The 18,082-nt window shown below is 37.7% G+C and overlaps 1 protein-coding gene across 3 annotated transcripts in view; it reads right to left on the bottom strand.

Moving 5' to 3' along the window:
- LOC132135321 (CAP-Gly domain-containing linker protein 2-like) overlaps positions 1-18,082 on the bottom strand; it is a 41,129-nt gene that overhangs the window by 8,206 nt on the left and 14,841 nt on the right. For 2 of the 3 annotated variants that reach the window (XM_059547187.1, XM_059547188.1), the window contains exons 4-8: positions 5,820-5,944; positions 3,748-3,961; positions 3,336-3,533; positions 3,096-3,199; positions 1,892-1,952 (exon numbers count right to left, since the gene is read on the bottom strand). In XM_059547187.1, coding sequence (XP_059403170.1) covers positions 1,892-1,952; positions 3,096-3,199; positions 3,336-3,533; positions 3,748-3,961; positions 5,820-5,944 — 702 coding nt within the window. Of the gene's footprint in view, positions 1-1,251; positions 1,357-1,891; positions 1,953-3,095; positions 3,200-3,335; positions 3,534-3,747; positions 3,962-5,819; positions 5,945-18,082 lie in introns of all 3 variants that reach the window. The other variant, XM_059547186.1, reaches the window with a different exon arrangement.

Below are 18,082 nucleotides of genomic sequence, written 5' to 3'. Positions count from 1 at the left end.
TGATCGTTATAATGGCATACGTTTTCTGTAAAGATACGAATCAAAACAACTCACCTGTCGAGTAAAACACATCTACAAAATGCAACACCGATATTGATCCTTGCTCTTTCTCTCCTCTTGTCCCAAACTCTTCTTGGGTCGTTTGGTTGACCCGTACGCTTACGTTTACGGGAGCTGTCCTTGTCGACAGAAACAGCGGCAAACGGCAAACAGTAATTATTTTCCATAAATAAGTAACACAATCCACCATAATATGTGCAAGACGAAGTAAATAAGGAACTGCTTGAAGCAAGCTAGTGGTTTGCTGGACGCTAGACACTACTTCCGCATTTGTCCACGACACTGTTGTCATGTGGTTTCTACGTCAGTAAAGGCGGGAACAAAGGGTAACTAACGTCATTGAAAGGCGACTGCACTGCCCCGTGTCACTGTTTAGAATGGGAATTTTCTCATGATTTACAAATAGTTGAAAACATTAGAGATATTGTTAGTAATCAGCTGGCCAAAATATATAACACCAGCCTAGTGGTTTTTGGACATTTTACTGCAAATATCTTACAAATTGTACCTTTAAGTTACGATGCTTTTGGGAAACAGACCGTAATATTAAGATAAGTCGTACGATCGTTTAAAAAACTTCTTAGGCTTACGAAGCTTTTGGGAAACTCAGCCCTGGTTGGTAGTTAGGGTGTTGCTAGGGTAATCTGTTTCACAACCCTTTCAGAGGTTGGAGGCTGTATTTCAGCATCTAAAACATAATATAAAGGCTGATGTGGGAAAATGAGATCACTGCCGAGAAGATGACACCTCAACTCCGACCCTCAGGCAGATGTTTAGAGAGCAAGGGAAGACAGACATGAGAAAATATCTTGCAAATGAAAGGTGAAAGCAATTCCTGGCTAACAGGAGCAATGCTGCCCCACAAAGACAAGCAAAGATCTCCAACACTCGTGACTTTGGGGTTTCACAGCAATGCAATTTCTGATCAGAGCTGGAGTCAATTCCAATTAAATCAACATTGTAAATGCAAAAAAATGGGTGAAATTGAAATAGATCTGAAATATCTGATCTTTTGATCTTCAGGTCAAATGAGCATATATGGGAGCTTTAGGTGAATGATGGAGATCCCAGGCCTGGTCAGTCAAGTGCAAACAGTGGCGAGCCATAGACACTGTCTCTAACAAAGGGACAGAAACATGGCAGTGGGAGAGATGGCTACAGGCTGGGTGTTTCATCTCCCTGCATGTTTACCATCTTTTCCTCTAACTCTTTCTGAAGCCGCTCTGCTTTGGACTTTTCTAAATGCAGACACTGTTCGAGCTGCCGAATACGGGCATGCTCCAATTTGGTCTGAGTCTACAGAGAGAAAGAGAGGGGGGGAGGAAAGAAACAAGAAAAAGAGACATAGGTAGGTAGAACAGAAAAAGATTAAAAGGTCTTAGCTTATTCAGCAATCATAATACCACAGTGTGAAGACGTTTAAAGGCAGGACAGAGTATGTTCTCACATTCGGCATGACAGTATAGGGCTGGATAAATGGAGATGTGTTCAACACATTTACATACATTTAAACAGATCTTAGAGTAGATATTATATTACATTTCATTTTTTGCAAATGAAAATTACGCTGTTTAAGTACGGCATGTACTGTATGTAGGACTGTCATAAAGGTCATATATTCATAACACATTTCTTTTTTGGACTGAAGATGTTTGGAAAGACTTTTAAATATAACCAATTCTATCATTCAGTGATGGTATTCATTTACATCCGTTATCTTCATAGCAATCCTCAAAGTTGTAAAAAAAAAAGTACACATTATCTCCCAGTAAAGCAGTAAAAATGTAGTAAAGTAGTAAAAAAAAGAAAAAAAAGAAGAAGAAGCAGATACCTCCAGGTCTCCTTTGGTAATGGACTCTTCCTCAACTCTGAACTGAAGATCTTCCACCTTCCTGTGGTAACACATAATGACCATCAGGTGTCAGGGAACTCCTCATTTACTTTTTTATTCGTTTCTTTGGTAGATACCACATAGACAGCAGTTTTGGACTTTATACTGAGCCCTATTGGCATGAATGCTGGATCACACAAAACAAAAGTGTTTAATAAGCAAATATAATTGTAGAAATACACTATTTCCATCCAGGCAGTTGTCAACAATGATTTGTTTTTAGTTTTTTGTGAAGAGTAGGGTAAGATGTATCAGTATCAGCTGTTTCTGTTTATCTAGCAAATGATACACAGTTATATATCTCATCATATACTGCTTGCTGTGATTAAGAGAAAAGTGCACCTTTTTTGTGCTTCAACACATCAAATTGAACTTTCTACATGGTAGGTAAATTACCAAATTATAAAATCATATACATAATTTATGGCCAATTTTTAGATTAGAATTTTCCCCAAAAACTGTGTGGTGAGTACAGGATATACTATGAAAATCAACCGCTATTACACCTTTCCCTGGCTTTAACAATGACAATGACAGTGAACGGCCTTTTTTCTGTGATTGTCCATTAGGATTTTTTTTTTTTCATTAATACATTTATTTTACAAATAGAATAGATAGCATCACTGGATCACTCTATGGCCCTTTTTCTAGGGGCCTATGAAACAGACCAGTATTTTCAGCCTTTTTGACTCAAAGGTCTATCATTGTCCAACACCATTTTCACACCCCCCCACCAGCATTTCTGCAATAACTGTAAGAAAAAGCTGATTGTTTTAAATAGTTTTTTTTTAATAAACACAAACTCAGAAACAATAGTTATTTATAGGGGGGAAAAAGATGGTTATTTAATTTTATGATTTTTTTTGCATTTTAATTAAGATATTGTTATTAATATAATCATAATAATAATATACATTTTAATAATTCTTAGTCATATTGTGGCCCCCTTGGAAGCTTGCTAAGGTCCCCGACTGAGAACCAGTGATGTGTACGTTTTCATATTTGATAGGGTAACATCCTTCCCGATATTACTCCTCGTCTAGAGGACAACTTAAGCAGTGTCCCATCTACCCCACTCTCCCCTGCTTTTCTTTTGGCACTTTATATATGTTTTAAAACTTTTTCATTTATTTTTCATACATACCTTTTCTCTTCTTCAAGCTGATTGGCCAGTTCCATTTTGTCTTTCTGTGTGCTTGCCAGCAGGGCTCCGACTTGCTGTAAATTGCTCTCTGCCTCAGTTGCATACTGAACGAGAGATGAGAAAAGGTCTTTGTCGTACAGAAATGAATCCAAATTTGGTGTTAAATGGAGTGTGTAAGTTTGTATTTGTGAGTAAATGGAATACACATACAAGTGTTGTGTTTATATGTGTGAGTCACACCTGCAGATGTCGGGCCTTCAGAGCCGTCAGCTCTTTTTCCACCTCGCAGATATGGCTGGTTGCCTTTGCGACCTCGGCCCGCTCCAGGTCTCTCTCGGCCAGGAGCTGCTCTATGTGCTGCTGTTTCTCCTTCAAGGCTTCCTGCAGAGCCGTGGTCCCTGAGATCTTCCGCGCGTACCTCGACGACGTCTCTGTCAGCTGCCAGAAAAATAAAGTGAAATAAAATGAGACTACTGAATTCAAATCCATACAATTGAATTGTTAAATGGCTCTTTTCAAGGGGAAAAATAGCATTTTCTACCCTAGGGGAAAATATGATTCAACATGTTATGGCCCCTTTAACAGTGCAAAATGTCAACATAAGAAATGATTTGCATTGGCTCTTCCTAGTTGGCATTTTAACATCTCTTACCAGGCCGGTGCGACTGGGACGCCCCCCCACGCTGGAGGCCACAGAGCTGACGGAGCTGATGGAGGAGCTGGAGGGGCTGTGAGCCAGAGATGACACACCCATTGCCATACGCTTGCTCTTCTTAGCTTTAGCTGGACTGGTGGATGGGAAGCCAATGCGGATCACTTTGTGAATTGGAGCAAAAAGGCCAAACTTAGGTGGGCACTGAAAATATCTAAAAAGAGACAAAGAGAATAAGGAAATAGCTCAGTGATGAACTGTAAGAAATGCAAAAATGGATCTCGACTATATTGTTTGAGATTGAGTTTACTCTAACATTATTTGGAATTATTTCATAAAATTACTGTAACTATTAGTGTTTATACTGTATATACATAAATGCAGTCTTGGTAAGAATAGAGGCTCTTTCAAAACTTTTGAATGGTAGTGTAATAAAGTTGTAATAAATTACTGTTGTAATTCTCTTAGTAAACATTTCTTTTCTAATCATCTGAACTTAACACGGGCAGAAGTTCAGCTTGATGTCAAGCTATCATTATAAAAACAAACTACATAATCTACTCAATCTGGCCTTGGACCAAATGTCAACAATTAATGAGTATTCATGAAGCTGCATATTCTTGTTTGGAACTGAACCATTCCCGTTCTTCATTAAAAAGACAGCAGAGGTTTAACCTTGGCTCAGCATGTGAATCATTACATTTCCAAATTACTTGGCCTGTCTTTTACCACTAAAAGTCAACATGAAACTGCATTTGCAATCCCTTTTATTTTAGTAATGTAACATTATTTTGCTTAAATATTATGCAGGGTGGGAGTTTGTCCATCAGGAATTGTCTGGATTGGGAATGATGAACATTAAATATCGGAATTAAATATATTCAAGTTATTAGATGTTGATCAAAACTAATAACATGCACTGATGGATAGCTGAATAAGACGATGATGTATTAAAAAAAATCTCCATTTTGTGTCCATTTTGATTCCATGTTGTACAGTAAAGGTTCTTTACATGTAGTAACGGTTGTATTTCATGCTAAAATGGTTCTTTGTGTTAGAGTTTAGGGCTCTTTATTCCCAGCCTTTGTTGTTGTTTTCTCAAATCTGTAACTGTCAAAACAGCTAAATACTGATTTTCTGGAGCTCAATGATCCAACTACACTCTCAACAGGTAAATTATTTCTTTCTTACATTTAAATACAAATTTAACAAAAATGTTCTTTTCTCAATCACCTCCAGTCATGTCTTTTTCTCTTTTTTAGTTTAACAGAACATGTAAGTGTGAGCAGCTCTGTTCAGTGAAGTATACTTCTCTCCTCTTCACCACTAAGTAACACAGTTATTGAATTTATGGTCCATATTTTTTTTTTGTACATTTATTACTTGGGTTTATGCATAAACATACCCAGCCACAGCTATCCCATGACTTAATTTATTTACATTTTTTTTACCCACTCACATACTACTTTTGGCCTTCATAAACAATTGTTTTTACAGAAACAAATGGAAAGAGACACACTGTAATTCTAAACTCAATTGTGTATTTCAGAAGCATCACATCATGCCACAACCTCATCATCTGCAGAGAGAAACTGCCACTCAATTACACCACAATACACATAATGATAGAAAGTACAGTATTTCACTGTAACTTAAGTCTTAAGTCTCTTTCTATTTTGTTTAACTTCTTTAAGTATTTTTTCATGTTCAATGTCAGCTGTCATTTATTAATGTGCTCTTCTGATAACTATAATTTCACGTTATTAAAAAAAGTACCTAACTGACACAACATGCTGTTGTTGTGGTTGTTTTTATATAAAACCATAATAGAGGCTATATTATAAGACCAGGCAGATAAATACATTATAAATAAATAATACTAATAATACTAATATCAATGATATAAATATACAGTCACACTTTATTTTAAGGTCCAGTTCTCACTATTAAATAACTATTAACTAAGAATTATGAATTTAAGGCATGAAACAATGAGACCTCTTAATGCTGAAGGCATGAGGGTGTCGCTAAAGACAGGACATGTTAGCAGAAGACTACCGGTAATGATGTACCTGGTTCCAGCTACAGCTCCATCATTTTTCCCTAACGGCTCGTCCAGCTCCACTCCACACCACTCGCCCTTGGCAAAGTCAGTCTCTCCCACATAACGCACTACTCCTGTTTTAGTTCCGCCAACCTGAGGAGAGAGAGCAGAGGAGGTTCAGAGGTACATAGTGATAACATGGACACATTTTTTATTGTGATAACAGTATAATGAAACACTCAACTGAAAAAGGCAGAACAATTATTAGTTTATTACTCTAATAAATCACACACCATATGATAATTATACTAAATTATATATTTTTATATTTATTACTTACATAAAAATATCTACAATTGAATATATGTCTCTTTCAACTTTCAACTCATGGTGATACACTTAAAATGGCCAAATTTATCTATCACTAATGAATGTATGTCTAAAAAATGTAACGTTTAGAAAAATAGAGCTGGTGCCACTGAATGTCAGCAGTGCAGTGTAGTGTAGTAAAATCTGCCAGTTGGTGCTGAGATATAACTGGGAATGACTGTTGTGTTGGTTGAACTGGCCTACATTCATCAACCCAGCGGTCACAGTCTATTCATTAGTGATGGCACAACTACTATACATAAGAAAGCATATTGTGTCCTTTAGAAACAACGAAGTGTATACACATTCTGTGTGCTTCAGAAGGATGCATTCATATTACTTTAAAAAACATCTCCCTCTATATACACACAATTACAATTGCCATGACAAAAGAGTGTAAGACAAGTCTCTGGTTCCAAGCAAGTCACATTTGAAGCTTTTCTGATAAATTATGCAGAACATACCGAAATGTAAACTGAATAAGACTCTCAAGGTAAAAGGGTGAATTTAGATTGAGAGCAGAAAGACTAAAAATTATGGTTTATTGCCGTATTTGAATTAATAAACTATTCTGACCAAACGATACACTAAACAATGATGGAAAATCTCAAAATCTCAAGTGCAACTGATCCAAAAATAGCCAATTACCGATATGTTGTCCTTTCAGCATTAAATAAGCCCTCTATAAAACACTATGATCCTTTGAATGCATCAAAATGCATTCGTTTTGTGATGTTCTGTTTTTGTCAATCATTCAACTTAATAATTCGACATAATTTAACATTTTAGTAACATTTGACTTTACATTATTCCCTAAAATGAACAAAGAAGAAGAATTAAAATGGGCCTGGTACAGAACCTTGGGGCACATTTTTACAAATAAAACGTTTTTACTCTTCCTTATCAACCAACCTTACACTTGAATGGTTTTTAGCAATGCTTAGTCATTTGACACAGCAAAACAGAACATGAAAAAGCAGGAAACCATCCATCCTTTGACTCCATTCCACATCTGAGAGCCATTATCGAATGACTGCAATTACTAAAGGAATAGCAACAGATAAAACAAAGAATTAATGAAAGTCATACCCTCTTGGTTAGGGATCAAAAGATTGTCTACTATTAATTACCACTTGGACAACACTGTATGCCAATAATTAAAATCCTAGCTCTGTAAAACCTTTATAAAAAGAAGTGTGTCTAATAATTGATTGTGCACTTGTATTTCAAATATTAAAAGTATATTTAAAAATAACCGTACTTGCAAATAATAATAACAAAATAGAAGTTAAATGTACGTTAAGAGAGTTCACTCTCAGGACTAATTTAGAAGAAAAAACTTGTAATAAAGTCAAATTCAAGGTATTTTAATAAGTACATTTTAAATAATTGTTTTAAAAATATTTTGTTGTGATGTAAAAATAAGTACACTTCTAGCATACAAAAGCAAAATATTTAACTGTAGAGTGTTATTTGATATTACATATATAGTTCATATATTTTTATGTGCTAAATTGCAACTTTATTATTATAAATGTGTAATTGCACATTTATTTAAAAAAAAATAAACACAAGATTCAAAAGAGATGACATTAAAGTTCAAGTTTACCTAAAATGCTTGTCAGTACAGCTGGCAGCTTACTTTAACAAAATTTCAAGACAAGGTTATTTTGAAATTACAAATGAAGACGAACTTAAGATGTACCTTGGAGTGTAAAAAATGCTCTTTAAAGTTATGCTAATTGGATTTAATATAAATTTAAACTATAACATTTAATTTAATTGTAAATAACAAGGCATTTTTCAAAAATCTATTCTTTAAAGTGTATAATTACTGAAAATGTACTCATGGTTTTGGTCTTTAAAAAGTATTCATGTAAATGTAATCGGAATCAGAACCAGAACAATAAAACTTCTTACAATTTCCTTACTTACATGAGAGCACTACAAATCTGCATTTATTCATGTAAAAGGCAAAATTCCTTTTCACTGCTGTCAGTTTGTGAGACCTTTTCAATCTTTTTAAAAGGACAGATCAAATGACCTTAACAAAAGTTTAAAACTGAAGTAGATGCCTTAATGTTTTCATAGGTTCATCAGGTGGTGTTCTAAGCACTGCGAGACATTCTGCTCCAGAGGCATCTGTGGTTTGGCATTAAAAAGGAGAGCATCCGGAAGAGATTATATTGAGACAGATGCATCACATCCCCCTGCCAGTGAGCGAGTCTGTGTGTGTGCATCTGACGTGGCAGATGAGCCATAGTACGCTCCAGCTTGGATAAGGTGATAATACAAACATTCCTGGGGGAACGTTCCAGATGTGCAATGTTTACTTTATCATGTCATCTCACTGCTGTTTTTTCATGCAGGAATGGTTGGCGTCCCAAACCAAAACAGCAGTAATTTACAAGGGTAAAAACATATCAAACACACGTTTGGCAAATCCTTCCAAGTCACTTAAGAACAATATGGTTTTGAGCTGCTATTCTCTAACAGTCCTTCTGGGTGAGAGATCATCTATAAATTCAGCAGAATACATGAGCACAGTACAGAGATGAGCGGTGAGGAGTGGAGAAAGCTGACTCAGACAGTCTCTGCTCTCAATATCTCTCATTCCCTATGCTGCAGATCCACAAATGGTCAGGTTAAGCCTCAACTTGATCCACGTAGTGTTGCACGGTGCACCGATACTTCAAAAGTATCGCGATTCTCGGAAATTAAAAACGTCACGATTCCTAAATTTATTAGTATCGATACTTCAAAGAATGACTGCGTTCCAGATTAGTAAGGGACGTATTTCATGTTGGTGTGTGCAACGCATGCTTCCAGTGCCTCCCTATGGACGTCTGTGTTTTTTCTCCTCATGCAAGCAGCAAAAAGCACTACAGCGATTTATTTGGTCGGACAGTTCATATATAATATTCACATTAATCGGGGATTAAATGTGAAGTTATGTTCTGTATGCTTAATATGAGCGTATCTGCACAGCACCTATAACTGCACTTTGTATCTGCTGATTGCTGATCGAGATTTACATGCTTGGCTCACTGACCCTGTATACTCATTAATTTCATTCATGAACGAGATGTATCAGTTCATTCGACTCGTTCTCGAATGAGAAGATCTCTATCTCAAATCACATGCTCCGTCACATCTTGAGTAACTCTTTGACAGGATGAAACAGTTCACAGAGCTGTTCACAAGCTGCGCATGCGCTGCTAATAGCGCCGAGCTCGCGCGCTGCTGTGGAGGGAGGAACTTCAGTGAACAAGAAATATGAGTCTAGTAGCAACGTATCTTCCGTGATGTCCCCAATGCGCGGGTTGGGGTGGGTAAAGAAATGTTACTTAATTTGAGGGCTGGGGCGGGCCAAATAAATTCATAAAAGCGGGACCAGTGGGTTGGAAAAAAATTCCGACCCGCGCATCACTAGGCTGCATGTGCGAGCAACAAGTTATACTGTGGCCGCCGGTCCACGACTGGTAGAAAAAGATGACGCTCACTAAAGATGACGCTCATTAAAGCTCACTGGCTGAGTTTTCTCCTCTGAAAGAAAAGGTTGCACAACTGATAGAATAAGTTACAATATCTGAGATATTGCTGCTAAATTTTTTGTTGTTGTTGTTTTTTATTTGAATGCCATTGCTTAAATTGATATTATTTATCTTTTGACATTTAATCTTGACTTCAGAAACATTGTTTAATATAATCGCTGTTCATATTTTTATTCAAAGTTCAGAATCAAGATAAATTTATTACTCTTATGTTTCTTATGATAACTGAGATAATGCTGCTAAATTTATTCTTTCTTTACCTTGAATGTCATTGCTCTATTTTATTTTTTATATTTTGATATTTCATATTTTGTTCAAATGTTTAGTATATCTGCTGTTCATATGTTCATTTATTAGTGTGTTATATGATTAGAATGTTGTCCCGGTTTTAAAATAAAGCACAGCAATGATATTTGAGTGTATTTTCCCTTTTCAGGAAAAGTATCGAAAAAGTATCAAAATCGCAATTCTTGACTAGGTATCGGTATCGAAACAATAATTTTGGTATCGTGACAACACTAGATCCACCTTCCAATTCCTTTGATGGACTGTCTGAGCCGACTGAGGGACATTGAGGAAAAACATGTTATCACAGCTCACTGACAGATATTCAAGATTCAAGATTTTTATTCGTCACATACACAATTATATAGAGCATGTATAACCAGCAGTGAAATGTGAGTCAGGTCCGCTCCATGGACGGTGCAATTATTAAAGAATACAACACAGATGAAAATATACATAAATATAAAGAATGAAATAAAAGTAAACAATAAAAATATAAGAATAATATATAAAAAAAGATGTATACTGTAGAATTAAATATAGAACGCAAAATAATGTGCATGAAAGTAAACTGTAGTCTTAAATATTAAAGGTCCCATTTTTCGTGTTTTTTTGAAGTTTTGATTGTGTTTACAGTGTGCAATATAACATGTGTTCATGTTTCGCGTCTAAAAAAAAACAGTATTTTTAACACAATTCACCTATCTGTATACCGCTGTTTTCACTGTCATAAAAACGGGCTGATGACTTACTTGTTCTATAAAGTCCCTCCTTCAGAACTACGTAACGAGTTCTGATTGTGCCAGTGGTTCCTGTGTTGTGATTCGACAGCAGCTTAGCGCACGCGGCCCTCCTGGAAACGTGATTGGGCTAGTTTTGAGAAGCAAGTGGGCAGGAGCATGTGCTGGAGATGTACTTATAATCACAGGAGCGTTTTTACTGACGAGATGCGCATGAAAATCGCATTCAATTTTTGCACAGCCCTAACATCTAGTTAACAAAGCTAAACAGCGTTGCCCTTTGTGTAATAAGTTACAGAAACTGTTAAACGCACCAACTTAATGAATAAAATACACCGGTTGTGGTCCATAAACAACGCCTTCTCCAGACAAAGCGGGAACTGCTCCATCTTTCAGGAATAATCTTTTTGCGAATCCGGCATTAAATTGATTGAGATTGAGGAAGCTGTCCTCAGCAAGCTGTCCTCAGCAAAATGTGCTGCACATAGTTTTACATGTGGATTATAATTTTCGGGAACCGAGTTAAACATAAATTGTAACCATTAATCTCCAAGTACAGCGTCCCTGGGAAGCCCAAACAAAGGTGATTGGACTCCGAGATGAAAATAACAGCGTTTCGACGACATGGCGACAAACACAAACGCAACTCTTCCTCTTCTCCGTCGAAGCGCAACAAGACCATGCCCCCCTTTTTGTGTATTCATGTGGGCGGAGGTTAGTCAAAAAACTGTTTTAGTGACGTCATTACTGCAGGAACTAGAGGGATGCAGTCCAAACGGGTCGTTTTTTTGTAGACGAATTCTGTTAAATAAAATATCTCGCTTGGCATTGAACTTTGAGCTTTAGAATTTTACAGATATTATTTATACTCTAACAACAACATTACACACTAACTAAAGTTTAACCCTCTCAGGCTCAAATTAAGTTTTAGTAACTTAGTAACTTTAGTAACCTTTAGTAAAGTTTTTAGTACTCCAGATACATAAAATATGTATCTGGAGTAATAAGGTTTTTAGTTTTTAACTGTTGCAAATCAGCAACGCCTGCCTTGAGAGGGTTAAAACATGGGATCACGAAGAATGGGACCTTTAAGATAAACAGGGATGTACAATGTGCATATGTGCCAACAGGTTGACACTTTCAGTATGTCAATCTGAGGAATTGAATGATGAATATCTTACTGATAAAGTGAATATTAAGTGGAGACATGAAGATGTTAAGATGGTGGTTTTGAGTTTAGGAGCCTGATGGCCTGGGAGAAGAAACTCCTCCTGAGTCTCTCGGATTTTGCCATCAGGTTACGGAAGTGCTTACCAGATGGCAGCAAAGTGAAAAGATGGTTACTGGGGTAGATAGAGTCCTTGATGATTTTAAGCACACGACTCTCTGCAGGGCTTTGCAGTCTTGACTGGAGCTTTTCCCATACATAGACTGTATAAAAACATGGACGTAGAGTCCGTGACATCACCCGTAGACACCTGAGGTTCGTTTTTGAAGCATAAAGTGTGCAGAGCGGGCCGTCGCTATCTTGCCAGTGCGTCACCGCACGACTCTCCCGGATAATCGAAAATGGGCAAAAAGGTGGGAGCTAGTTACTGAAGCCACGCCCACCTAGTGTGACAGCACTGTCAGCAGCGGCAAACCACCTGTCACTCAAGTGGCCACGCCCTTAATTATGCAGAACTTTAAGTCTTAATATAATTTAAACGGATGAGTTAGAAAAAAATTCACCTTCCTCACAGTTGTCATGAAGGGCAAAATTAGTTATTTAGACCAAAATAATTTTTTTGCACCAGGCTGTAAACATGTTTTTTCCTCCTGTAAATTTGGGCATTTTAACATGGGGAGTCTATGGGATTGACTCCCTTTTGCAGCCAGCCTCAAGCGGCCAGTCGATGAATTACAGTTTTAGTCACTTCCTTGTTGGCTTCAAGAGAGGGAGCGGGAGGTTGCCGCTCGTTCCCATACCACACTGATATACACTTCATTAAAACACTTTCTATAGCCCCTGAATAGAAAGTTTTCAGGATTGCTGGTGAGACCCTGAATTTCCTCATCTGTTGCAGATGGTACAGTCTTTGCCTGGCTTCATTAACCTGTGTTTGAATTTGGGTAGTCCAAGTCAGGTCCTCTGAGATGTTTACACCACGGTACTTAGGCTGCTCACCCTCTCCACAGGGGTCCCGCGGATCATAAGAGGAGTAGAGGGCTGCTGCGGTCTCGTCCTGAAGTCCACAATCAGTTCTTTAGTTTAGCTCACATTCAGAGAGAGACAGTTGTCCTGGCACCATGATGTTAGTTTCTCTACCTCATCTAAATATGCGGTCTCATTATTGTTGTGAATGAGCTCCAGAACCACAGTATCATCAGCAAATTTGATTATAGATGTGGAGCTGTGCGAAAACACGCAGTCATGTGTGTAAAGAGAGTAGAGCAGGGAACTCAGGACACAGCCCTGTGGGGCTCCTACGTTTAGGGTGATGGAGTTGGAGGTGTACTGGCCTAGTGAAGACCATGTCTTCCGGTGAGGAAATCAAGAATCCAGTTGCAGAGTGAAGAATTCAGGCCAAGGTCCATGTATTTGGAAGCTAGCTTTATGGGGACTATAGTATTAAAAGCTGAGCTATAGTCGATAAAAAGCACCCTTACATAGTTCCTGTTATTGCAGTCAATGTGTGTGAGAGAAGAGTGCAGGATGTGAGAGATGGCATCATCGGTGGATCTGTTTGGGCGATAGGCAAACTGAAGAGGGTCCAAAGTATCTGGGATGGAGGAGTTTTTAACAAGTCCCTCGAAGACCTTCATGACTATTGATGTGAGGGCAACTGGACGATAGTCATGAACACTTGTTCCACATATAAGATATTTGTTCTTGTATAAACTTCTATAATTTTCTCAGAAAACAAGACTGCTTTCGAAATCACATACTGTCAGAGTAGGTCCTAAGTTCGTGATCATTAAAGGCACTTATATACAGTATGAATGGATGTTGTATGAAAGCAATCCAGACGTACTATAACAGCATTGTATGTGAACTATATCATCATTTGCGCCAACTCTCGCATGCATGTGGAACAAGTGTTCATCAAATGCACACTTGACATAATCTTGACAGAAACAGTAGGTCATCCAGGGTACTTTTCACCTACTGTGTATTTGGACATTTTACTCCTTTGGCGTGCTATTTTTTTTTTTGCATTCTATATAGTACAGAAGTATGCAATTACAAGGTGTTATCTCTGAATAAAAAGTAATAAAAATTAAGAGTGGGAATCTATGGGTATCTCACGATTCGATTACGATTCAGAGGCCCACGATTCGATTACGATGCATCACAATGTTGTCGTACAACCTGTACATCTATTAGGGGTGGGAATCTTCAAGCACTTCATGATCCGATCCAATTCCGATTCTGGGAGTCACGATCCAATTCCAAAACAATTCTTGATCTACATTTTCCCCCCAATTAATTCTTCTGCTCTGCAACTACATCTTTACAACTTTACATCTTTAAAAAAAACTGCAGTTATATGCTTTTTGTTTATAGTTGGAATCTCTGTATGTCAGTACTGCCATATTAAAAACAGTCTTCAGAAAAAAACTGAATCTTCACTGGTTTCACAATTCAATTTAATTACGATTATCAATATCAACTCAATATCACGATGCGTCACATTCTCAGTTTTCAATACACAGGGCTACATTTTCATATACATTTTATATAAAATTTATTTGGTTCAAAAAATAAGTTTTTAAAAAAGGTTTTTTAAAATAAGTGTTCAAGTGTCCGAAAGTGTACAGACAATATTTGAGGATTTTTCTCTTTTTTCCTCAGCATTATTCCCGTTTGATTATTGCTGATGAGATCATAGAAAGTGGCCGCTTTAACAGGCTGCATTCGCACTAATGAACAGATCTATTTCGATATCAGATGCTTTTTTCCTGCTCTGAAAACATAACTGTGTGTACATCAATTTCATATAAAAATATTTGAAAATGCAAGTGCATTTTCAAGAAACTGAGCTTCAGGACAACAAACACAAAGCGCATGTGAAAGTCTGTCAATGTGCGAGTTTCGTGCATCTAATAATACTGCATTCCAAATGACATAAATGAAAGCATATCTAAAGTAAAACACGGCAGGTGGAAGCACAGACTGTCAAGCGATGTACACGTATCTCACAGCGCAAATTCTGTGCATTGAAGCCATCCGCATCTTTAGCGCGTACAAGTGCCATATGCGGGAAAAATAAAAGAGCTCAGAATCGATTCTAAAATGTTCTGGATGATATAACTAATTACTTAACGAAGGGTGAGTGCTTTGTTCAGTTTATTGGTTGTCGACTGAATAAAAGGCTAATCTTAATGCAAGCTTGCAGTCAATTTGAAAAAGGGGTATATGTGTACAAAACAATTGGAGATGTCAGGGATACATCACCAGAGAGAGCTGATTTAATTACAAAGTCCAAAAATATAATAATTAAAATTAAACATATACATGGACATCTCGTTCACAGTAGGATTTACAAAATCCTACAAAATAGATTCACAGGTGCCCCAAAATTGGCACCAAGTGCCAAATAAGAATGAACTTGAATAAACATTTTTAAAACAATTAAATATTTTGCAAACTCTTAGCGCCTTCCATTTTTTATTGCCATTTAGTTCACATGGACTACTAGACACTGCACATGCCATTTGAGGCCCAGTCTGGAGCCCTTTTACAGACACAAAAATATTTATTAGAGCAAATAAAAAAGCTTATTCATTTATTTTTATTTTGTTTTGAAAATGGTGCATCTAGAGCATATTTGGAATGATTTTGATCACATTGGGGAAGTTTTGTGTTTTGCCCTGCTGGAGGAGCTACGAGGTGAAAAGTGCTACAAGGCAACGTCACGATTAGGGCTGTCACTTTTGTGAAAAAAATCATTTTCGATTTTTAAGACATCAGTGTTCATTGAATCGATTGTAAAATCGATTTTCCATGTCTAAAAAAAAGACGTTTCGTTTTTCAACGTCAAATAACAATAACGGACGAACGTAAAGAGAGCGCTGGAAACGCACAAGTCAGCAATATTTCTTATTTATTGGCATGAAGTTTCATGCAGAATAACAAACAGCAACAGGAGTGCAACATTCTCTAAAAAATATATATGCAGAGGGCATGGCTGCCTTAACAAAAGAAAAACATCACTGCAGGCTTCAACCCGGCTGCATTTATGATTTAGGCAATTCAAAAATCTCCAAGATTATTTTAAATAATGAGTCAATCCATTTCAAACAACTGTTCAAAAAGAAAACGCGCTCCGACCGCACTGATGTCCCAGGGACACTAATCTGCGCATGGTGGGGGTATTACTGCCAATTTTCCACAACAAAAGCCGGTCGCTGTCAGCTTGCAATGGTCCTTTTCATAACTCAGAATCTCCTGTAACTAGATGCGCAAATGAGGTGAATTCACGTCTACCGTGCCGCGAGACCTCCAGACACGCGTAAACGCGTCTTTACATTGACTTAGGGCCGTTACATAGTCAACGCGAGAAACGCGAGCAAGCGACGTGCTCCCTTTCATAGTCTAAACAGTGGATGCAGGCATCACGGGCGATGCGTGTATGCAATACACCGCTCACACAACAGGGTGTAGTAGAGTCAGGGTGATATTAGTAGAGTCGGGTCGCGTGATATTCAGATCACAATGGCAACTGAAGAGGAGTGTATTCTGTTGCTGATTTTACATCGGCGGCAACAAAGGCAACGCAGAGATAGGGCCGTTAAGTTCGCATAATTTTTCCTCTTCGCCCGCCATTGTATTCAAACCTTCTTCTTCTGTAAACACAATATACTTGAATTAATGTACAATACTTGCAATGTCGCCCCCACCGACAACGCATAGTATTGCGTGCATCGGCGCGTCGCGTATCAAAAACTAGGACGACACATTTGGCTACGCACCGACGCATAATGGCGGCCGAAGCGTAACGATGCGTAGCCTCGGGGACGCGTATGCATACAGATGCGTTGACTATGAAACGGCCCTTAACATTGAAATTGTTCGCGCCAGACGCTCTATTCGCGTTTGGTGTGATCGCAGCATAAGAGGTCGCTTTCGACGTCACTGGGTCTTATAGGCGCGTAAAATTGCTGGTATTTTCTGTCTAGCTTTCGCAAGGCATACTGCACTTTCGGAATTCTTTTTCTGCTTGTTTGTGAGTTTTGTTACATCTATATTTTTTAATTGTTTAATTATTTTAAAATGAATAGTGTACATATTTGGTTAAAATCGATTCCCTATTTTAGTGTTGGGCGATATGGTCATTTTTCAAATCGTCATATCGTCAGCCCGTGAGATCGACGATACACAATATTATCGAGCATGGGTGGAGCAAGAGAGAGACTCTTTGTTCTTGTCATAGCATAACTATTTGGTGTTTTAAACCGCGCAGGTGCACGAGAGAGAGCCTATGGAGTCACCAATAATCAAAAAAAAAATTACTTTCAAACATACTGATTGATTTAACTAACGTTAAATATAAAAAATACTGTATTTAAAACAGCTAGTTCATACAGTCGGACGCAACTGTCATATCGCACGTCTGCATCTGCGTAGGGAAGTTATCAGTCTAAATGTTCTGCAAAATCAGTCAACGGTGAAAATCAATAGCAGATTTCATTTAAATTCCAACAGTTAATCACTAATATTGGGCATAAACGAACATTTAAATATAAAGTATTTAAAACAGGTAAGTTGATATATTTGTAGTAAAGTTGAATTGAACTGATGCATCAGTCATACAGCGCTCCGGACCGCTTGCCTCATGACGAGTCTGACGCACCGTCACAGAAACAAGAATGAGATGCATTCTAACATAACTGTGGCATTAAACTCAGTTAGTGAGGGCTCGTTTAATATATTGCACATACAGTATATAGGCCGTTTAGATTACTTGTTGAAGTGCAATGAAATACCTTATATCTGCAGGCGATGTACGTCTGTTTGTGGATGGAGACTTTGTAACAGCCGAAACTATGTATTTTGCATGCATCACATTATAGTGCGGTGTGCATGAAAATAATAACTAGGCGGCAGATTGAACTTATTATCCATAGTGGTTCTCACGTAGTCCTTCTACGTCATCACCACATAGTGTGTTTTATAAGTTAAGTGATCAGTCTTTAAGAAAAGGACTACGTGAGAACCATGCACTATGGATGATAAATTCGCTCTGCCGCCTTGTTAATTATTTTCTTTACTTTATTTGTGACACCAAGAAAGAGTTAATCTCTCATGTATGAGAAGAGCGCGTTGCCGTATACCAGCCATTAAATGTGTGGGACACCAA

The sequence above is a fragment of the Carassius carassius genome, chromosome 4, assembly GCF_963082965.1.
Source record: "Carassius carassius chromosome 4, fCarCar2.1, whole genome shotgun sequence".
NCBI lineage: Eukaryota > Metazoa > Chordata > Actinopteri > Cypriniformes > Cyprinidae > Carassius > Carassius carassius.
The sequence above is the reverse complement of the archived record's forward strand: the minus strand, read 5'-3'. Positions and strand labels throughout refer to the sequence as shown.